The 19,565-nt window shown below is 46.6% G+C and overlaps 2 protein-coding genes and 1 long non-coding RNA gene across 3 annotated transcripts; 1 reads left to right on the plus strand and 2 right to left on the minus strand.

Annotated features, from left to right (window-relative positions):
- Positions 1–10,097: 10,097 nt before the first annotated feature.
- Positions 10,098–11,795, minus strand: LOC122044883. The gene is made up of 2 exons (XM_042604963.1): positions 11,521–11,795; positions 10,098–10,401 (listed from the first exon to the last, which is right to left on the minus strand). The coding sequence occupies exons 1-2, from the start codon at positions 11,793–11,795 to the stop codon at positions 10,098–10,100; spliced, it is 579 nt and encodes a 192-aa protein (XP_042460897.1).
- A 4,534-nt stretch (positions 11,796–16,329) lies between these two features.
- LOC121990600 (probable L-type lectin-domain containing receptor kinase S.5) lies at positions 16,330–18,951 on the minus strand. Its single transcript, XM_042544713.1, has 2 exons — positions 17,557–18,951; positions 16,330–17,475 (listed from the first exon to the last, which is right to left on the minus strand). The coding sequence occupies exons 1-2, from the start codon at positions 18,875–18,877 to the stop codon at positions 16,619–16,621; spliced, it is 2,178 nt and encodes a 725-aa protein (XP_042400647.1). The 5' UTR covers positions 18,878–18,951; the 3' UTR covers positions 16,330–16,618.
- LOC121990611 lies at positions 18,798–19,333 on the plus strand. The gene is made up of 2 exons (XR_006114643.1): positions 18,798–18,938; positions 19,121–19,333. It is a non-coding gene; the product is annotated as an uncharacterized LOC121990611 (long non-coding RNA).
- Positions 19,334–19,565: the final 232 nt, after the last annotated feature.

A 19,565-nucleotide genomic window follows, 5' to 3' on the forward strand; every position in this document is an offset into this window, starting at 1 on the left:
TCTTCTCTTTCGTTTCTTTGTATTTTCCGCTGCGCTAACACGTTTTGTAGAAAGAAACGACGATTTGGGGCCAGCTATTCACACCCCCCTCTCTAGCCGAGTACGAACGATCCTAACAAGTGGTATCAGAGCGAGGCCGCTCTTCGACGGATCAACACCCGGGGGAGCACAAGCTAGAGATGGATCAATTTGGAGAAGACATCACCATTCCACCCTTCTACAACGACAACTTCGCATATTGGAAGGTAAGGATGATGTATTTTCTTAGGACTAATATGTGGAACTGGTTTTGTGTACAAGAAGGGTTTACTCCTCCAATGGATAAAGAAGGAGAGCCTCTAGAGAAGAACAAGTGGACGAAGGAACAAGTCCATCAATCCACGATCAACAATGAGGTAACTAAAATAATTGAATTTTCATTACCTACTAATGTTTTGTGTAAGATAGGTAAATACAACAATGCCAAGGAGTTGTGGGATAACTTGGCCAAGTACCATGAGGAGAGCTCCACTTCAAGCCATGAAGAGGAGCCTAGTGAGCCAAGTAGCTCACATCATGGAGGGAGCGAATTGGGAGTTGAGGGCTACTCAACATCCAAGGAAGAAGAGGAGGAGAGTTCCTCTTGTTCAAGTTCGGAGCAAGAAGAAGAACTTCCCACCTCCGGAAGGGTTGAAGAAGAAAGCTCATCTCCATCCACAACCCTAGGTAACTCAAACACTGTGATTTCAAGCAAATTACACATAATGTGTTTTGAGTGTAGGAAACATGGACATTACAAGAGCAAATGTCCAAAGAAGGTTAGAAAGACTCCACCGGCACCAAAGGTCAAGGAAGCCGGAGTCCCAACACGCAAAGGCAAGAAGCACGTGGTGTGCTTTCAATGCAAGTGAAGGGGACACTATAGGAGCCAATGTCCGAGAGGGAGGAAACCTCACAAGGACAAGGGATGCACATCGATAGGGGGAGCTAAGGCAAACCCTAAGGTATCTTTTAAGGCTCATTCGTGCAATTCTAGTAGGATACATGCTAGTAATTTTATTGCATTAGTTAATAATGATAAGCATGTTAACACTAAAAATCAATACATGTGCTTAGGTGCTAAACATGTCAACCTAGATAGGGATACTACTAGGAATGCTAACCCTAGGATTAACACTTCTAAGGTTAAGGAAAACCTAGGTAGAAACCCTAAATCAACTAGACACATGCCTAGGAACACCTCAAGAAAGAATGATAAATCAAAACTTGAGGTATTAGAGAAAGAAAATCAAGTCTTGAGGTCAAGACTTGACTCTCTAGAAAAGGCTCTTAAGGATTTGACTCTAGGGTCTAGGGGTCAAAAACCCAAGTCCAAGGACAAGAAAGGTTTGGGTCACAAACCTAAGTCCCAATTGGTCAAGCCCACTTATCATAATGTTTCATTCGATTATGGAACAAAACCTAGGGCTAGGAAGACCATTACCAAGGTCACAAGGGAAGTCACCCCTATAGTTGACCTTGATGAGACCCAAATGACCAAGGCTTTAAAGCCTAAGAGGGTCATTAGGAGGGTTGCTAGGGAAGTTATCCCTAGTGAATATTTAGTGAACCCAATGAGCTCTAATAGGTATTGGGTTCCTAGGAGCATCTTCTCTACCCCATAGATGGGTTAGAGAGTGTCAACTCCGATTAGAAGGGTAATTAACCCAACTTTGAGGAAATTGACACTCAAGGAGCATTTTCAAGGTTTTGAGAACTTTTGAAAATGAAATGGAATTATCATTTACTCCTTTGAAGAGTTAAATGTGCCTAAAGATTGGAAATTTTATTTTTAATCTCAATTGGCACAATTTGGGAAAATCTAGAGAACTCTCGAGGAAAAATGAAACATGCCAAGTTTTGAGGATAAATTTGATCTTTAAGTGGCATGAATTAATCTAGAGTTCAAGAAGTGTCAAAATTAGGATTTTGGCATTTTGGGGCAATCTAGGATTAAATTTTAGGTTAGCAAAGTGGTTAAGAATACTTAGATAAGTAATCTAGGTATATTTATTTATGCTAAATCTTGCCATGATTGTTTGCCCTCACATGTCATGACATCATGTTTAGTTTCATTATCATTTGAAATGTCATGATAATGCTTAGGCTAGTTTATATGTCATGCTTTATTTAAGTTTTCAAACTTTATGCCATGACATCATGACATTGGCACATGTTTTTACTTATGATATCATTATATGCCATGTCATCATCTCTTGCATTATAATCAATGAAATTGATTTAAGGACAAACATATAATTTGATATTGAGATCAAATTGGTGTTTAGAAAATGCATGAGAACTTAGTCTAAGTTGATCTAAATCCATATCTCACATCAAATTGACTTGAATGTGGTTTGATACACCTTAGATGTGTGTGAGATATTAGGATCATGAGTTAGGATCAAGGTGCATAGTCCTTGTACCTAGATGACCCTAATTCAAGAAATTAAGGATCATAGGGAAAGCTTGTGTACAAGTCATGTACATCTAGCCCTAAGATTATGGTCCTAAAGTCAAATGGTTTTAAAAGCATTTTAAAATTGATTTGAAAAACCTTGATGAAGCTTTCCTAGTGATAGCATTCATCATTGAACATTGTGATACAAAGTTGAGTTAAACTTGAACTATTTCAAAGTTTTTGAACTTTGTATCAAGATTTGAAAATGGAAGTTATTTTCATCGAAAATTATTTTTCCATGATAATGTATGTTATGAGGAATGTATCCTCAAAATTTTACAATTTTTGAGATTTTCTGTGATTTTCTAGAGGTTTCTGAATTTCGGGAGAAGAAATCAGAAATCTGATATCAGACTTGTGGACCGATCAGGAGGTTGCCTGATCGGTCCAGGGGATGCTGGATCGGTCACTGTGACCGATCCAGGGAATCCCTGATCGGTCTGGGGACCGATCAGGGCGTGCCAACTTGCCTGATTTCAGTCTGTTGTCTGAAAGTTCAGCTAGAAGTTGGGTTTTGTGGATTTCTAAAGGTTTGGAACTCACAAAGACATTGTTGGTGCAATGGTCAAGGGGGAGTTTTACCTAATTGTCAAGGGGGAGTTGACTTTTAGGGGGAGTTTTTACTCCTTAAGACTTTTGAGGATTAGTGATATGGGATTATCACTAAGTTGATTGTTGAGTTTAGTATCAAGGGGGAAATTAAGAGTTCCTATGAAAGGTATGGGACTTTCATTAGGAAGAAACTCCTGACCTTGATACCCTCCTTTTTCTTTTTGATGTGTGTCAAAAAGGGGAGAGTGTTCATTGGAGAATTATTGGAGAACCCAAGTTAGGTTATCGGGTTAACCTAAGCTAGGGGAAGAATGTCAAGGAATGTTCGAGGAAGAACATTGGAATTCTTTTTGATGTGTGTCAAAAAGGGGGAGAATTATTGGAGAACCCAAGTTAGGTTATCGGGTTAACCTAAGGGGAGAATGTCCAGAGAATGTTCAAGGAAAGAACATTGGACATTGGAAGATGGTTGGAAAACCTAAGTTAGGTTATCGGGTTAACCTAACTTGATTATGAGTTTTGTCAAACATCAAAAAGGGGGAGATTGTTGGTGCAACCTTAGGTCAAGGTTGACCTGGTTGACCCGACTCGAGGTGACTTGACTCGAGTTGTATTTTGATGTTTGACTTGGGAAGATTGTCGGTGCAACCTTAGGTCAAGGTTGACCTAGTTGAGTTGCATGTTGATGTTTGACACTCGTGAGAGAGTTCTATTCTTGATGTGAGACAAGAATAGATGGTTGGGAGATTATTGGTGCAACCCTAGGTCAAGGTTGACCTGGTTGACCTGAAAAGTCCAAGTATGGAGACTTGGCACTGGAAAAGTCCAAGCAGGGAGCTTGGCACGAGGGAAAGTCCTAACTGGGATGTTAGGCAGTTGGAAAGTCCTGGTGAATGAAGCCAGGCAGTGGGAAAGTCCTGGTGAGTGAAGCCAGGCAGTGAGGAAGTCCTAACTGGGATGTTAGGCAGTTGGAAAGTCCTGGTGAGTGAAGCCAGGCAGTGGGAAAGTCCTAACTGGGATGTTAGGCAGTGTGGAAATCCTGGTGAGTGAAGTCAGGTGGAAAGTCCTGGTGAGTGAAGCCGGGCAAGGGAAAATCCAGATAGATCAAGGGTGATCGGACATCTGGTGTTGAGAAGTCCAAGTGAGTGAAGCTTGGCATATGGAGTCGGAGAGGGCTCGGTAGCTCGTTCTCCGAACTAGGTTAGAGAGGGCACTCTAAACCTAGGAGTTGGATCAGTCTGCAGACCGATCCAGTGATACTCAGTGTTTCCTGATCGGTCTGGTGATCGATCAGATTCCACTCAGTAGCATACTGTGGAGTTCCTGATCGGTCCACAGACGGATCAGGCGACGATCAGAAGTGAAGAAAGAAGCTCCTGATCGGTCTAGGGACCGATCAGGTGTATGCCTGATCGGTCTCCACGACCGATCTGGGAGAGCTGGGATCGGTCCGGGGACCGATCAGATTCCACACAGAGAGTTGGGCAACTCTCTGTGAAGCCTTCTGATCGGTCAGCACAGGGCCTGATCGGTCCAGGAGCGCTGTGGACCGATCAGGCTGAAGCCTGATCGGTCCAGGTCCTAGCCGTTGCGTAGCAACGGCTAGTTTTTGCTGTGTCTTCTTCGCAGGTATAAAGGGGTCGAGGATTGCTGCTGCACTAAGCTTCTTCTTCTTTTCTGCTAGAACTTCTGTTCTTCTGCTGCTGAAGCTTCTGCTTCAACTGAGCTTTGATTGAGCTCGCCTCCGAAGCTTCGCGTAAGCTTCCAGTCGTCGACCAGCTGCAAGGTTGGGTTGTGAAGTTGCTGCTTCACCTCCAGTCGACAAGAAAGCAAGCAATTGGTAGAGTGCTATTGTATTCATATTGTATTGCTTTTCTTACTGTTCTTGTACTCTTTGTTTGCTGTTGCAAACGTTTGTGGCGAGGTTTCTCCACCCACAAGGAGTATATTGTATTAGCCGGTTCTCCGGGGACTCATCCACCGACGGATTGACTGGACTCGTCCACCTTACAGACACGCCGAGGAGTAGGAGCCCTATGTTGGAGTGTATACTGAGAGCCTAAGCTTTGTAAACATTCATTATGAATAAAGAATCACATTTGGTCTAATTATATACATTTGTTTGTAGTTGTTCATTTAATTTATATTGTAGATAACATAGTATGTGGTGTCACATACAGAAGATGATGTTATCGGTACCTTATAAATTATAAACAGTAGCTCACGACCAGAATGGAAAGGAACAAACCATTAGAAAGTCGTAGTGTAATTAGGTATTAGTTTATCTTGACTATATAATTACACTAGTACACTCAGAGTGTATTGAGTAGGACCATTTGAGGTCGTTCCTTTTATACTGACTTTATAAAGGAACAAAGACCTTAGTTATTATGGAAGTGTGTGCTCTTAATCCTAATATAATAACAAGCACATATGTTTGATATTTATTTCTTTAATTTATCAATGGGTGAGATTTAGTTCGATGAATCAATAAACCCGATAAATTGGGAAATGGTATCACTCATAGTGTGTGTTGTTGATTATAGAAGAAAACCATGTCCTAGTGATACTAGGTTGATAATGTCCTCAATAGGAGCTCATAAAGATTGTCATGTTAAACCCTGCAGGTGGACTTAGTCCGACATGATAATAAGGTTGAGTGGTACTACTCTTGGACTTAGATATTAATTAAATGAGTTGTCAAGAACTCACTTAATTAGTGGACATTCGATATCTTAAACACGTGGAGACTAACACACTCATAATAAGAAGGAGCCCAAAATGTAATTTGGGATTGGTGCGGTAGTTCAATGATAGTTCTCTAGTGGAATGAATTATCATTGATAAAATTAAGTTGTGTGTTAGGGGCGAACACGGGATGCTTAATTTTATCGGGCGACCACACCCAATTCCTCCTCTCGGTCCCTATCGTAGCCTCTTATTTATAGAGTACTATCCCCACCTATACCCACCTTCACACCCAACCGGCCAAGCTAGCTTGGGAATCAAGCTAGGGCCGGCCTAGGTATGATTATTGGGTGGTCGGCCCTAGCTTGAACCCAAGCTAGTAAGGCGGCCAAATAAAATTAAAAAGAAATTTAATTTTAATTTTTATTATGATGTGGAAGATATATTTTAAAGAGAATAAAAATTAAAATATCTCTCGTATAAAAGATCTACAAAAGATTAAAGAAAGAGATTAGATCCCTTTCCTTATTTGTAGATTTGAGAGATGTTTTATTTTCTCTTTAAAATTATTCACATGTTAATAAAATTAAAATTATAGATATTTCCTTTTATTAACCATGAAGAGATTTTAAAGAGAAATTTTATTTTTAAAATTTCCGAAACAAATTAGGAAGTTTTAATTGTTGATTGAAACTTGTCCTATTTGCCTTCCAATGATGTGGCCGGCCATCACAAATTAATTGGGAAATTTTATTTTATTTCTCTCAATTAAATCATGTCAAGGAAATTAAGGAAAATTTATTTCCTAATTTGCCTAGGCCAAGGAATATAAAAGAAGGGTGAGGGTGCCTTCACAAGACACAACCTCTATTGTTTTCTCCCTCTTTCCTTGGTGTGGCCGGCCATTACCTCTCCCTCTCTTCCTCTTGTGGTGGCCGAACCTCTCCCTCTCCCTTGGAGTTCTTGTGGTGGCCGGATACTACTCGGAGAAGAAGAAGAAGAAGGAGAGAAAGCTAGCATCTCTTGGAGCTTGGTTAGTATTTTGTTTTTCCTCCTTGGTGAAGTTTCCCTTTGTGGCCGAACCTTGCTTGGAGGAGAAGAAGGTGGTTGGTGGTTTCTCATCTTGGAAGATCGTTGCCCACACAACGTCCGAGGTTAGAAGAGGAATACGGTAGAAGATCAAGAGGTTTTTCTACAAGGTATAACTAGTAATTTCTATTTCCGCATCATGCTAGTTATTTATGGAAATAATACCAAATACAAGAGGCTTACGCTCTAGTATTTCGAATATGTTTTCGAAGTTGTGTTCTTTGTTTCTTTCTTTTCCTTGTGATTTGATTGTTCTCTTTGGTTAACCTAAAGTTATTTTAGGAAATTAAATATTAGCTTTCTATTAAAGGTTTTGTCTAGTCGGTGGTGGTTGCTCCCATATCCAAGAAGGCCATGTGCCTCGCCACGTCAGTACTGGGAACCTTTTATGGAAATTGATATTTAATGGAATTAATAACTTAAGGAGACTTGGGTCGAACGTGTTAAGTTCCGCAGGAGATCCAAGTCAAAACCTAAAAGAACAAATAGATTAAGTTTTGGATCAAACGTGTTAAGTTCCGCAGGAGATCCAAAATTTAATTTAAAAGAACACATGGTAGCTAGGAAAAGGTTCAGACCTTTGTACAAAATTTTTGTACAGTGGAACCTATAGGCTTTCCGAGTAGCAACCAACACCCTAATCTCCGAACCTCGTTACATCCTTGTGTTAAGGTTTGGTTTTCTTCTCTTTCGTTTCTTTGTATTTTCCGCTGCGCTAACACGTTTTGTAGAAAGAAACGACGATTTGGGGTCGGCTATTCACACCCCCCTCTCTAGCCGAGTACGAACGATCCTAACAGCATCGACCGCTATAGCTGACCTTCTTCCTGAACGACCTTCGATGCTGCCAATCGCGGTTGCTTCAGAGTCGGCCACTTCCGACGAACCCCTCCAACGGCGCAAGAGGCGTCGTGCGAAAGTTTCCTCCCGCTCCTCCACATCCGGCCTGTAGACCCCTACCCGATCCAGTTCACGCCCTTCATCTGAGCGGGGTGAGACATCAACGCCCGTTCTTCCAAAGCAAGGAGTCGATGTGCTCCATACTTCCGTTTCCTCCGACCGGACTCCATTGCTGTCTGATCTACCGTCGGGAACAATCTGTTCACTGTCGGTCACCTTCATGCCACCACCATCCTCGTCGGCCGCACAAGCATCCGTCATCCGGCCGGTCCCTAGGTCCAAGTCCATGGGGAGAGCGACCTCTGAACTGTATGGTCCGAACGGCCAGCACCAAATAATGACAATCATCCATTTGCCAACTGATGAATGACGTAGCTCGGACGACATTGCATCCCACACTCCCTAGCATCAGATTCGGATCCAAGGGCCTCTTGTACAAATATGAGCCCCCCCCCCCCCCCCCTCTTGTCATCTCTCCGGGCGAGCTCGCAAATGACCATACTCAGATGGCCACTGGGGTAAGTATATTGAATTTATATTTACATGTGTTTGCCCACTCGACCCTTACGTTCTCCTTGTCACTATAATATTCGGTTGAGAGTTTGGCCATGTGCCAGAGGCTAGCCTTCCTCAAGCATGAAGTCCAACAGATGCACACCTCTAGTGGTCAGCCGGAGGCTTCTGAGGCGCGCTTGGAGCAACTAACCGCCGAGGGGGCCTAACTAACCGTCGATCTGCAACAAAGCTCCAAGCTGTTGGAGGCAGAGAGGAGCAAGAGCGCCGATCAGACTTCGCAACTGGCGAGACACAATAAACATGCCAGCTCTTTTGAGTCGAAGATCCATTCAGCCAACACCATGTAACTCCGAGCCATTGAAGACTTAGAGATCAAGAACAAAGAGGCTTGAGTCCTAGCTCAAAACTCGAAGGAGGACGAGTCCGCATTGAGCGCCGAGCGGGAGAGTCGATCGGTGGAGTCTCTAAAAGCGGAGTTGGAGGCCTCTCGATCGACCCTACAAATTTATCAAGAGGCAGTGCCCGGTCGATTTGAAGTACTCAAGTGGGATTATCTCCACTCGGATGCCTTCAATGACCGATTTACTGACTGAGCGTTCCGCCTATTCAACTTCGGAATTGATGGGACTATCAACCAGTTGAACGACGGCGGCTATCTCCTTTTCGCGTTGACAAACAATGCTATCAACAGGGAGAAGCTGACCGAGTTGCTCCCTGACAACGTGCTCAACTATCTCGAGTAGCCTTTGCCTCCTCAGGTCACTTTCTATATTTCTCCATATGTAACAAATTTTCTAAGTTAAAATGAATGCATCGTCATTCGACATTTAATCTTTCAATCAGACTTTACAAGTGCCTGTTGGCGACTCACCATTCGACGTCTCTTCACTTTGTTGAATCTTGAAAGTGCTTGATCAATGTGTTGTCGTTTGGCTCAATTGGGACTGTGCACCACTTAAAATTTTATAAAATTTATCTAAGTATAACTCCCTGCTTTCTCGATCGTTAGTGTAGCTAATCCCAGAGACTATCACATGCCCATTCCAGCATAGGCCGAATGGCAATATCATGGTGAGGCATCCCTGCTTTGATCATTACTCGACCTGTTAACTTTATTTTATGACTTTAGGAAGCCACTCAACCTTATTCATCATCGACTCGATTTTAGAGCCGTTGCTCGACAACCATTCGCCGTAGACTTGAGTTTATAGCTGTCGCTCGGCTGTTGATGCGTATGCATGGATTTATAGTCGTCGCTCGACTGTTGAAGAAGACTGGGATTTATAGTCGCCGTTCAACTTTTAACGAAGAAATGAGTTTATAGTTGATGCTCGACTGTTGGTGAAGACTAGGGTTTATAGTTGCTGCTCGACTTTTGACGAAGACATAGATTTATTGTCATTGCTCGACTGTTGGTGGAGACATGGGTTTATAATTGTCGCTTGACTGTTGGTGAAGACTAGGATTTATAGTTGCTGCTTGACTGTTGACGAAAACTAGGGTTTATAGTTATCGCTCGACTGTTAGTGAAGACTAGGGTTTATAGTCACTGCTCGACTTTTGATGAAGATATGGGTTTATAGTCGTCACTCGACTGTTGGTGAAGACTAGAATTTATAGTCGTCGCTCGACTTTTAACTTGGTCGAATAACACAAGAGTCTGGAACACTTAGAATTTTTATTCATTGTCTTCTTGCATCCACAAGATCTACACTTATACAAGTACATTCAAATTTAACCACTCACCTCTCACCCTGACCCTATATTGCTGGAGATGGTTCGCACTCCAAGGCCGCTCGAGCTTTCGCCCATCCTCATCCTGTAGGTAGTAGGCTCCTAAGTGAAGCTTCTGAATGACTTTAAAAGGTCCTCCCTATAGAACCTCTAATTTGGTGACGTCGCCGACCTGTTTTATTCTTTTCCAAACCAGGTCAACGACCTGAAATAACCTTGGGATCACCCTCCGATTGTAGTTCTGCTTCATGCGTTGTCTGTACGCTATCAGCCGGACGGCGGCCTTGTCTCGCGCTTCATCCACAAGGTCGAATTCCATGAGCTTTCGCTCGGTGTTTCCATCGTCGTAGAGTTGCACCCAATCGGACTCTACTCCAACTTCCACTAGAACCACCGTCTCACCACTGTACACCAGGTGGAATGGTGTGACGCGGGTTGCTTCTCTTGGTGTGGTACGATGAGCTCACAAGACACTCGAGAGCTCATCGACCCAACTTCCTCCAACGTGGTCGAGCCGAGCTTGTAACCCTTTAAGGATCTCCCGGTTGGTGACTTTCGCCTGATCGTTACTCTGAGGGTAGGGCACTAAGGTGAAAGCCTGCACAATGTCGTAACCCTCTCACCACTTCTTGAGTCTCCGTCTGGCGAACTGTCTCCCGTTATCCGAGACGAGCTAGCGAATGATGCCGAACCAACATAGGATATTCTACCATATGAATTTGGTGACTCTGTGTTCGGTTATCTTCGCTATCAGCTTGGCCTCCATCCACTTTGAAAAGTGGTCTACTGTGATGAGCAGAAATCTTCGCTGACCGATCGCCATTGGAAATTATCCAACGATATCCATGACTCATTGGTCGAACGGACAAGACACAGTGCATGTCTTCATCTCCTTAGTCGATCGGTGTTGGATGTTGTGATATTTTTGACACGACAAGTAAGTGGCCACTGTCGGAGCGACATTCTCTTACAGTGTGGGACAAAAATATCCCGCCAATAGGATCTTTTGGGCTAGCGATATGCCGCCCGGGTGGCTTCCGTAGGAGCCCTGATACACTTCTTGAAGGATGTACTTGACGTCCTCTGATCCGATACACTTGAGCAATGGTTTTGAGAAAACTCTTTTATACAGCTGGTCTCTGATCAGAGTGAACCATCCAGTCCTATTTTTCAACATTCAAGCTTCTTCCTGATTGGTTGGAGTGACACATTTGAGCAACGACATTGAGAAAGATCTTTTATACAATCGGTCTCCGATCAGAGTGAACCGTCCAGCCCTCGTTTTCAACATTCGCGCTTCTTCCTTGAGCAACGACCTTGAGAAAGCTTTTTTATACAGCTGGTCTCCTATCAGAGTGAACTGTCTAGCCCTCTTTTTCGACATTCAAGCTTCTTCTTGATTGGCTAGAGTGCTACCTTATCGAAGGAACTCTATCAATGGGGTCCTCCAGTAGCTCGAGAAGTTTATTCCATCCATCCTGTCGATGTGCGCTACGAGTGAGACTTGCTCGATCGACTGTTTTATCATGATCGGTGACAATAAACTTGCTAACTTAGCCAACCCATCCGTGATTTGGTTGTCCGAGAGGGTGATCTTCTGTATAACAACTTCTTGGAAGTTTGCTTTCAACTTCTCGAAAGCTTTTGCATATAGCTTGAGTTGAGAGCTGCTTATTTCGAATGCCCCCAATAGCTGCTGAGTGGCCAACTGAGAATCCGAGTGGATAATGACCTTTGCTGCTCCAACATGCCGAGCCGCGTACAAGCCAGCTATTAAGGGCCCGTACTCTGCTTCATTATTGGTAGCCCGATAGTCTAGCCGCACAGATAATTGCATCCTGTCCTTTCGTGGCGAGATTAAGAGAATGCCGATCTCGCTATCTTATTGAGTGGATGATCCGTCTACATATATTTTCTAGGTCGCGTTTGGCTCGGCATTCTGGACCTCAGTGAAAAAATCAGCTAATGCTTGGGCCTTGATCGTCGTTCTGGGTTGATATTTTATGCCGAATTCACTCAGCTCCATTGTCCATTTGATCAGTCGTCCGGATGCCTCTGGGTTAAGAAAGGATCTTCCCAAGGCACTGTTGATCATCACGACAATCAGATGTGAAAGGAAGTACGGTCGAAGCCTCCGAGTGGCGAGTACTAGCCCGTATACTAATTTTTTGAGATAGGTGTAGTGGGACTCTACATCTTTCAACATATACCTCAGAAAATATACAGGTTGTTGCTCTGAGCCATTCTGGCGCACTACCACTGAGCCAACCACATACTTAATGGTTGATAAGTAAATCAAAAGTGACTCGCCAACGATGGATTTGGCCAATACAGGCAAGGAGTTAAGGTACCTTTTAAGCTCTTCTAGCACCTTGTCACATTCAACGTCCCACTGGAACTTGGTCACTCAGCACAATATCTTGAAAAATGGATGACTCTGATCAGATGACTTGGAGATGAACCTTGATAGCGCGGTGATCCGTCTGGTGATCCGTCCGGTCAGTCGTTGGGCCTCCTTCAAGTTGTCGGGCGGGGGCATGTATCTTAGAGCCTTCACCTTGCTCGGATTAGCCTCGATCCCTCGTTCGATGATAATGTATCCGAGGAAGCGGTCGCTCCTTGCTCCGAACAGACACTTGTTCGGATTCATCTTTATCTCATATGTCCTTAAAGTTTGGCATGTTTCTTTGATATCAGCACAAAGATCAGCAGCTCGAAGGGACTTTATCAGTATGTCATCAACATATACCTCCATGTTGCGATCGATCTACTGACAGAACACCTTGTTCATCAGCCTCTGATAGGTGGTGCCCACATTCTTCAGTCCGAACGGCATGACATTATAGCAATAAGTTCAGTCGACAGTGATGAAGCTGACCTTTTCTTGATCCTCCCGGGTGAGCGACATTTGGTGGTAACCTTGATATGCATCGAGCATGCAGATTAGCTCGCAGCATGCCGTGGAGTGCACCATCTGGTCTATCCTGAGCAGGGGATAGAAGTCCTTCGGGCAAACCTTATTTAGATCACGAAAGTCGATGCAGACTCGCCATTTGTTGCTTGGCTTGGAGACCAACATGATGTTGGCGAACCAGCTGGGAAACTGAACCTCACGGATATGATCGACATCAAGTAGTTTTTCTATCTCCGCCCAGATGATCTAGTTTTGCTCTGCACTTAAGTCCCTCTTCTTCTGCTTCATAGGCCGAGCATCCAGTCGGACGTGAAACTCGTGCTGAGCTACACTTGGCGAGATGCCCGGGAGCTCGTGGGTCGACCAGGCGAACACGTCGTGATTTCACCTAAGGCGGGTGACCAACTCTAGCTTCCTCTCCTCTATCAGGCCGGCAGCGATGAAGGTAGTGACCTCCGATCAGCTGGGATAAAACTGAACTTTCTCCTTTTCCTCGTAAACCAGCGCGGGAGATTTTTCCCTGATGGCGTTCACTTCTAAGCGAGGGGCCTTCCGCGCGACTCTTGCTTCGGACTTGACAATCTCGACGTAGCATCGCCGAGCAGTTAGTTGATTGCCTTTTACTTGGTCCACCTTATTGTCCACAGGAAACTTGATCTTCTGGCAGAAAGTGGACAGCACCGCTCGAAACTCGTTAAGGGCAAGTCGGCCCAATATAACATTGTAGGTGAACGACGGTCCACCACAATGAATTTTGTGGCCCTTGTCCTCTTGAGCGACACCTCTCTGATCGATATTGCTAGTCGAATATGACCGATTAACAATACTTCATTGCCTGTGAACCCGTAGAGTAGGGTCATCATTGGCTACAACTCGCTCCGATCAATTTGTAGCTAATTGAACGCCTTATTAAATATAATATTCACCGAGCTTCCTGTATCAACAAAGGTCCGGTGAATATTATAATTAGTTATTACCGCTCGAATGATTAGGACGTCGTCATGAGAAATCTCCACTCCCTCTAGGTCTCGGGGGCCGAAACTGATCTAAGGTCCCTCGACTTTTTCCTTACTGCATCTGACAGCGTGTATTTCTAGGTGTCGGGCATGCGACTTCCTCGCCCAATTTGAGTCACCGCCAGTTGGTCCAACTGTGATCATTCCAATCTCTCCCCGAGTGGTGTTGTTTCGGTTCTCCTCCCGAGCCGAGGTCCTAGTCCGCTCAGCAGAAGCTCGAGCGGGACTTGTGTTGTTTCTCCTTTGAAGCTGATGATGATGAGGTTGATGATGACGCCGATCAAATTCCACTCGATCGCTATCTCGCCTCTCCGCTAATCGGCGACTCTTATGTTGATCAGATGATGGTGATCGACGGTGATATCCTCAAGGAGCCGGTCGGCTTTAAATTGGCGTCAGATCGTAATAATCATGCGTGTTGTGCATTGCCGACTAATGGAACGAGCAAAATATTAGCGTCCATACCTTTCCCTTCGCCGCCTTTGGGCAACTGGCTGTTATATGTTATATGACCTACGTTTTGGGTCATGGTGTTGATGCGCACCTCCCGCTCGGGGCTCCTTGGGTGGCTGATGGCTACTAGGCGGTCACCGTTCAGGCGCTCTTGTGAGTTTGGCCGACGTCTCCTTTCTTCTTGCTGCTTGACCCTCTTCCACGTTTTGGTACTCCGTGGCCCTCCTGAGTAGGTGGTCGAAGTCCTTTGGTGGCCTCCGGATGAGTGAGGGGAAGAACTCTCCTTCGGTGAGCCCCTGGGCGAAGGCGTTCACTAATATTTCCGAGGAGACTAATAGAATATCCATGGCCACCTAGTTGAAGCGCTTGATGTATGCCCTCAGTGCCTTCTTAGGTCCTTGTTTCAAGGAAAATAGGTTGACGGTCTTCTTCTGATAGCGACAGCTGTTGGCAAAGTGATGTAAGAATGTCACTTGAAAGTCTTTGAAACTATGAATCGAATCGATCGACATTTGTCTGAACCAACGCTGCGCTGCCTCAGAAGTGTACTGATGAAGTGTGGCCCGACACTTCACCCCGTCAATGTACTGATGAAGTGTGGTCCGTTATCAAACTGGGCCAGGTGGTCGTCCAGATCGGTTGTTCCGTTATACTTGGCAATTGTCAATGAGGTGTAGCGCTTTGGTAGAGGGTCATCCAAGATTCTCTGCGAAAATTGTTGATTGATCTGCTCGGGCGAATCCTCATTCCTCGGTGTTTTCCCTTTACGTGTGTCCCGAACAGGCGCTTCGTCCGAGAAAGATCCTCGTTCCTTATCCACTTGGCCTAGCTCCTCTGCTAGAGTGTGGAACAGGGCTCGAAGGAAGGGGATCAACGCATGGGGCGTGTCTCCGTATGTGTTGGCCGACTTCTTATTATGCCCACGAACGGATACATGATCCACTCGGTCTCCATATCCAGCTGGATGACCTGCAGCTGAGGCCGCGGACTCCTGCACATGGCAATCGGTCAATGCCTATTGCTGTTGATGCTCCACTATTTTTGCCGCTCGGGCTTATATCAGCGCATCCAGCTCCTCCTTTGTTAAAGTAACCATGATGAGTCGTCCAGCGTCCTCCATCTTCGCATTTCGGATTCAGACTATGTTCCCATGGACGACGTCAATATGATCTTATCCAAAAATCATGGAGATGAAAAACTAGGAATGTGACTGCTACGTTGACTGAATGTATATCCCGCTCCGATCTGCAAGCACGAGAAACGTCAGTGCCGAGCTAGGGAAGGGGTCCCCGACGTTGGCCTTTCGACTCTCAAGTCAGTCACCGGTACGAAGAAGAAGATGGAAGAACAGTAACACAAGCGGCAAAAGTGAATTACGTATACCTACGCTAGTGAACGAACCCCCTTTATATAATGTCCTCTTGGGCAACGTGTGCACTTTTCGAGGCATGAGCATATTCTCCCATTGTTGCGAACACGTTCCTTAATTTGTCCTGGACACATGGTCATGGACACGTTCTCCAATTGATCGTGGGCACGCCCATTGTTTTGTCTATCGTACGATCCACCTATAGACCATGCTACGTGTCGATGACGCCATCTTCTAAAAGTATATCCAAATACATGCCAGCGTTCTTGTCGATCGACCGAGCGAGATAGTCGCTCGACCGAGTACTCCTCTGCTTGATCGAGTATTCCTTTGTTTAACTGTTCTTTCCTGGGACGATGAATCTAGATAATATGTTCATACCAGACCAAAATAGAAATCCGATCATCTACATGCATCTTCACTTGACTCATACCATTACTGATCGGACAACTCATGCCCGGTCAACTTTTGATGTAGGACTTCACTCGATTACCATTTAACAAACTCGTTAATTTTGACCTTCGTATCGATTGTTATTTTCTTTCGATCCGCACTTTCTGGATCCCCTTTATCACCGGGATTTGCCGATTTCTTCGGTTAAGAAAAAAATCACGGAGCGTGATTAAAGACGCAGACTGCAATTACATGTTGACTTCGAGATTGTACAAGCAAGTAATGGGAAGGTTCATATACAGGGAATCAGACAGCGACGGAGGCCTGAAACCGACGACCGATAGGGAGAAGGAATCAAAGTGAATGCTATTTGTTTTGCATGACGATGCGATTGCGATGGATTTGTTGAGAAGACCGGCAGCCATTAACGTCCTTCTCACTGGCAATAATAGTTTATTGGGCACATTTGCTTGAGCTCCTCCAGAGTCGTCTCCTTTTGGGGATAAGCCTCGTCGTCAGACTTGAGGAGGTCCATCTCGGCTGTATTGGGACTGCGAGGTCGTGTACCCGGATGATGATGCAAAGTTTGACGACGTCATGCTCATGCTCATGCTCATGCTAATCGCCGCCCTGCGCATCAGCCGGAGGTCGTCGTCTTCCTCATCGTCCACGGGGCCGGCAGGCCACACGAAGGCAGGCTTCGCGGCCGGCACTGTGGGCGGCGGCACCGACCGGGAGAGGATCTGGAGGATGGTCTCCGTCTTGGGACGATCGGACGGGATTGGGTGGCTGCAGGCGAGGCCGAGAAGGAGGAGGCGCTCGGCGTCCTTCGCGTCGAAATCGCCGGCGAGGCGCGGGTCGACGGCGTCGAGGATGTGGCCGTCGCCGTGGAGCTTCCAGACCGAGTCGGTGAGGAACTGTCCGTTGTCGCCGCGGGGGCGGCGGCCGCAGACGACCTCGAGGACGACAGCCCCGAAGCCGAAGACATCGGAGGTGCGCGTGGCCTTGCCGGTGTGGAAGCACTCAGGAGCGATGTAGCCCAGCGTGCCGGGGACGCCGGCTAGCTCCAGCTCGGCGTAGGAGGTTTTGTCGATCTCCAGCGCGCGCGCGAGGCCAAAGTCGCCGAGGCGCGCACCGAAGCCGGCGTCGAGCATAATGTTGGAGGACTTGAGGTCGCGGTGGATCACGAGCTGGTCGTACTCCTCGTGGAGGTAGTGCAGCGCCGACCCCACCCCGGCCACGATGTTGTAGCGCCGCTCCCACCCCAGCAGAGGCCGGTGGTCGTTGTCGCCGCCGTAGAGGTGCTGATCCAGACTGCCGTTCGGCATGTACTCGTACACCAGAAGCAGAATCCCCTTTTCATGGCACCACCCTGCTTGTTATTAAGAGATCAATTGATCAAATTTTCTACTCGACAAATCGATTTCTCTGCAACACTAATTGAAAGACTCACCGACGAGGGGCACAAGATGCTTGTGGCGGAGGCGATTGATGATGGTGAGCTCCTTGAGGAAGTCATCGGTGCCGCTGCTTCCCCTGGAAAACTTCTTCACCGCCAGCTCGCGGTTCTCTCCCTGTAAAACCCCCCGGTAGACCACCCCGAACCCACCTTGCCCAAGCTTCATCTTCTCGTCGAAGTTCTTCGTCGCCCTCCGCAGTTCCTTGAACTCGAACTCCCTCGGCGTCCCTGGTAGGCTCCTGAGCGTCCCCGCCACCACCGCCCTCGAGTCCACGTCCCTCACGCTCCGCCGCCTCATGCACACCCATACCACCACCCCTACAACAAGCGCCAACCCGACTAACGCCGCCGCGCCGATCACCGCCCCCAACTTCCACCCCGAGAGAGCGCCGTTGTCGTCATCCGTCAAGATCTCCACCGTCAGATTCCACGCCAGCACGCAGTTGAGCTGGTAAGTCTCCCCAGTCGACCCGGTGAAGCCGAAGAAAGAGCGCTGATTCAGGAACTCGCTTAGATCCAGAGACGCTTGCAGCGCCGGAGACGCCGGCTTCGGATTTCCAACGACGCCCATGTACAACCGGATGGCTCGCGCGCCACCATCGTAGTTGATCCACACCGTGTAGTTGGTCGCGTTGACGGGGGCGATCTCGATGTTGAGGCGCGTCAGATTGGCCGTGACTTTGGAGACGACGCCGTTGATATCGAGGCCGACGTGGTTGTCGTCAGGGTCCTCGACGCTGCTGTCCATCACGGTGTCCAGCTCCAAGGCGACGAATTGGTTGGTCGAGAGGCCGTTTAGGGTCGCGTTGGTGAGGCCGAGGTAGGCCCCGTCGCTGCCGGGCGGCGGACCGTCGAGGGAGCGCGCAATAACGAAGGCGAGACCGTCGCCGGGGATGCTCCCGTTCGGGCGGTAGACGTTGATGTTGAAGGAAGTGTTGAAGGAAGCGACGCGCCGGGAGGCGTTGGCGGTGGCGGTGGCGGGGAGGTCCTCCCAGAGTTTGAAGGAGCGGGTGAGGAAGACGTTTCCTGATTTGTTGATGAGGTAGTTGGCGTTGTTGACGGTGTCGGGGGTGAGCTGGAGGGCACCCTGGCTGAAGCCGGCGTCCTGGAGGAGGAGGAGATTGCTGCCGTTGACCACGTTGTAGAAGGAGGGGAAAACGAAGGAAACTGAGTTGGAGGTGTTTGCGGGGACGGCATCGGAGTCGGCCTGGGAGAGCGCAGGTAATACCAGGTAGAGGCAGAAAACAGCCGCAAGGAGGATACGATGGCAACGGCGGCGGCGGCGGAGGGGAAGGCAAGCGGTGGCGTCGCCCATCAGAAGAGGATTAGGGCGGAGCAGCGGAAGGAGCGAGCGATCTGAGGCTAATACTTCTGGAGTAAGTATTAACATATAAAGACTTAAGTATGTGCTGTATTAGCATGATGAGACTCAATTGTTTACGTAACACTACCAAACCAGTTGCCAATATTTCTATTAAAAAAAAATAATAGATGCTTTCAAATCTGAATAGCATAACTAGCTTTCTTGACCTCATTCTAAGAGTTCTTTGCTGACCAGGTTTGACCAGATGCTATGTCCACACAATGAGGCGAACCAAGGTGGTGCCCGATGGGATCGGGGTGGCATCTAGCATGTGAGGGAGTTCGAAATGGCCTTGGATGGGTGAGGCAGGGCAAGGCAGACTCTACTAATGTCTAACAAAACAACCTTTGGTCGAGTTAACCTTCTCACTCCCGAAGAATCTAAATAAACGCGTCCTTCTCAAGTAAACGTGACTTTGTTTATAAAACATGAGTCTCATAGTAGAACGTGCCTGACCACAATTACAACTAGGAAAACAAGTCCATGATTCTCTTTAATTTGTTCTAAATTATCTTGTAATTGATTAATTATTCCATAATCACCATGTGGAATAAACTATTTTCACATGCATGGTGCCACCGAAGAGGTCTGTACTGTGGAACAAAGTAGCAACCTTCCACCATGAAGAAGTTTAATGGAA

The sequence above is a fragment of the Zingiber officinale genome, chromosome 1B, assembly GCF_018446385.1.
Source record: "Zingiber officinale cultivar Zhangliang chromosome 1B, Zo_v1.1, whole genome shotgun sequence".
Classification (NCBI taxonomy): Eukaryota; Viridiplantae; Streptophyta; class Magnoliopsida; order Zingiberales; family Zingiberaceae; genus Zingiber; species Zingiber officinale.

Bases quoted from the DNA above. Each gene is read 5' to 3' on its own strand.
- LOC122044883 (XM_042604963.1), bottom strand. From the start codon at position 11,795: ATGCAATTATCTGTGCGGCTAGACTATCGGGCTACCAATAATGAAGCA. The intron at 10,402-11,520 runs GTTGGCTAAGTT...TACCACACCAAG, and splicing joins GACAACCAAATCACGGATGG to AGAAGCAACCCGCGTCACAC.
- LOC121990600 (XM_042544713.1), bottom strand. From the start codon at position 18,877: ATGGGCGACGCCACCGCTTGCCTTCCCCTCCGCCGCCGCCGCCGTTGC. The intron at 17,476-17,556 runs GTGAGTCTTTCA...AATAACAAGCAG, and splicing joins GCATCTTGTGCCCCTCGTCG to GGTGGTGCCATGAAAAGGGG.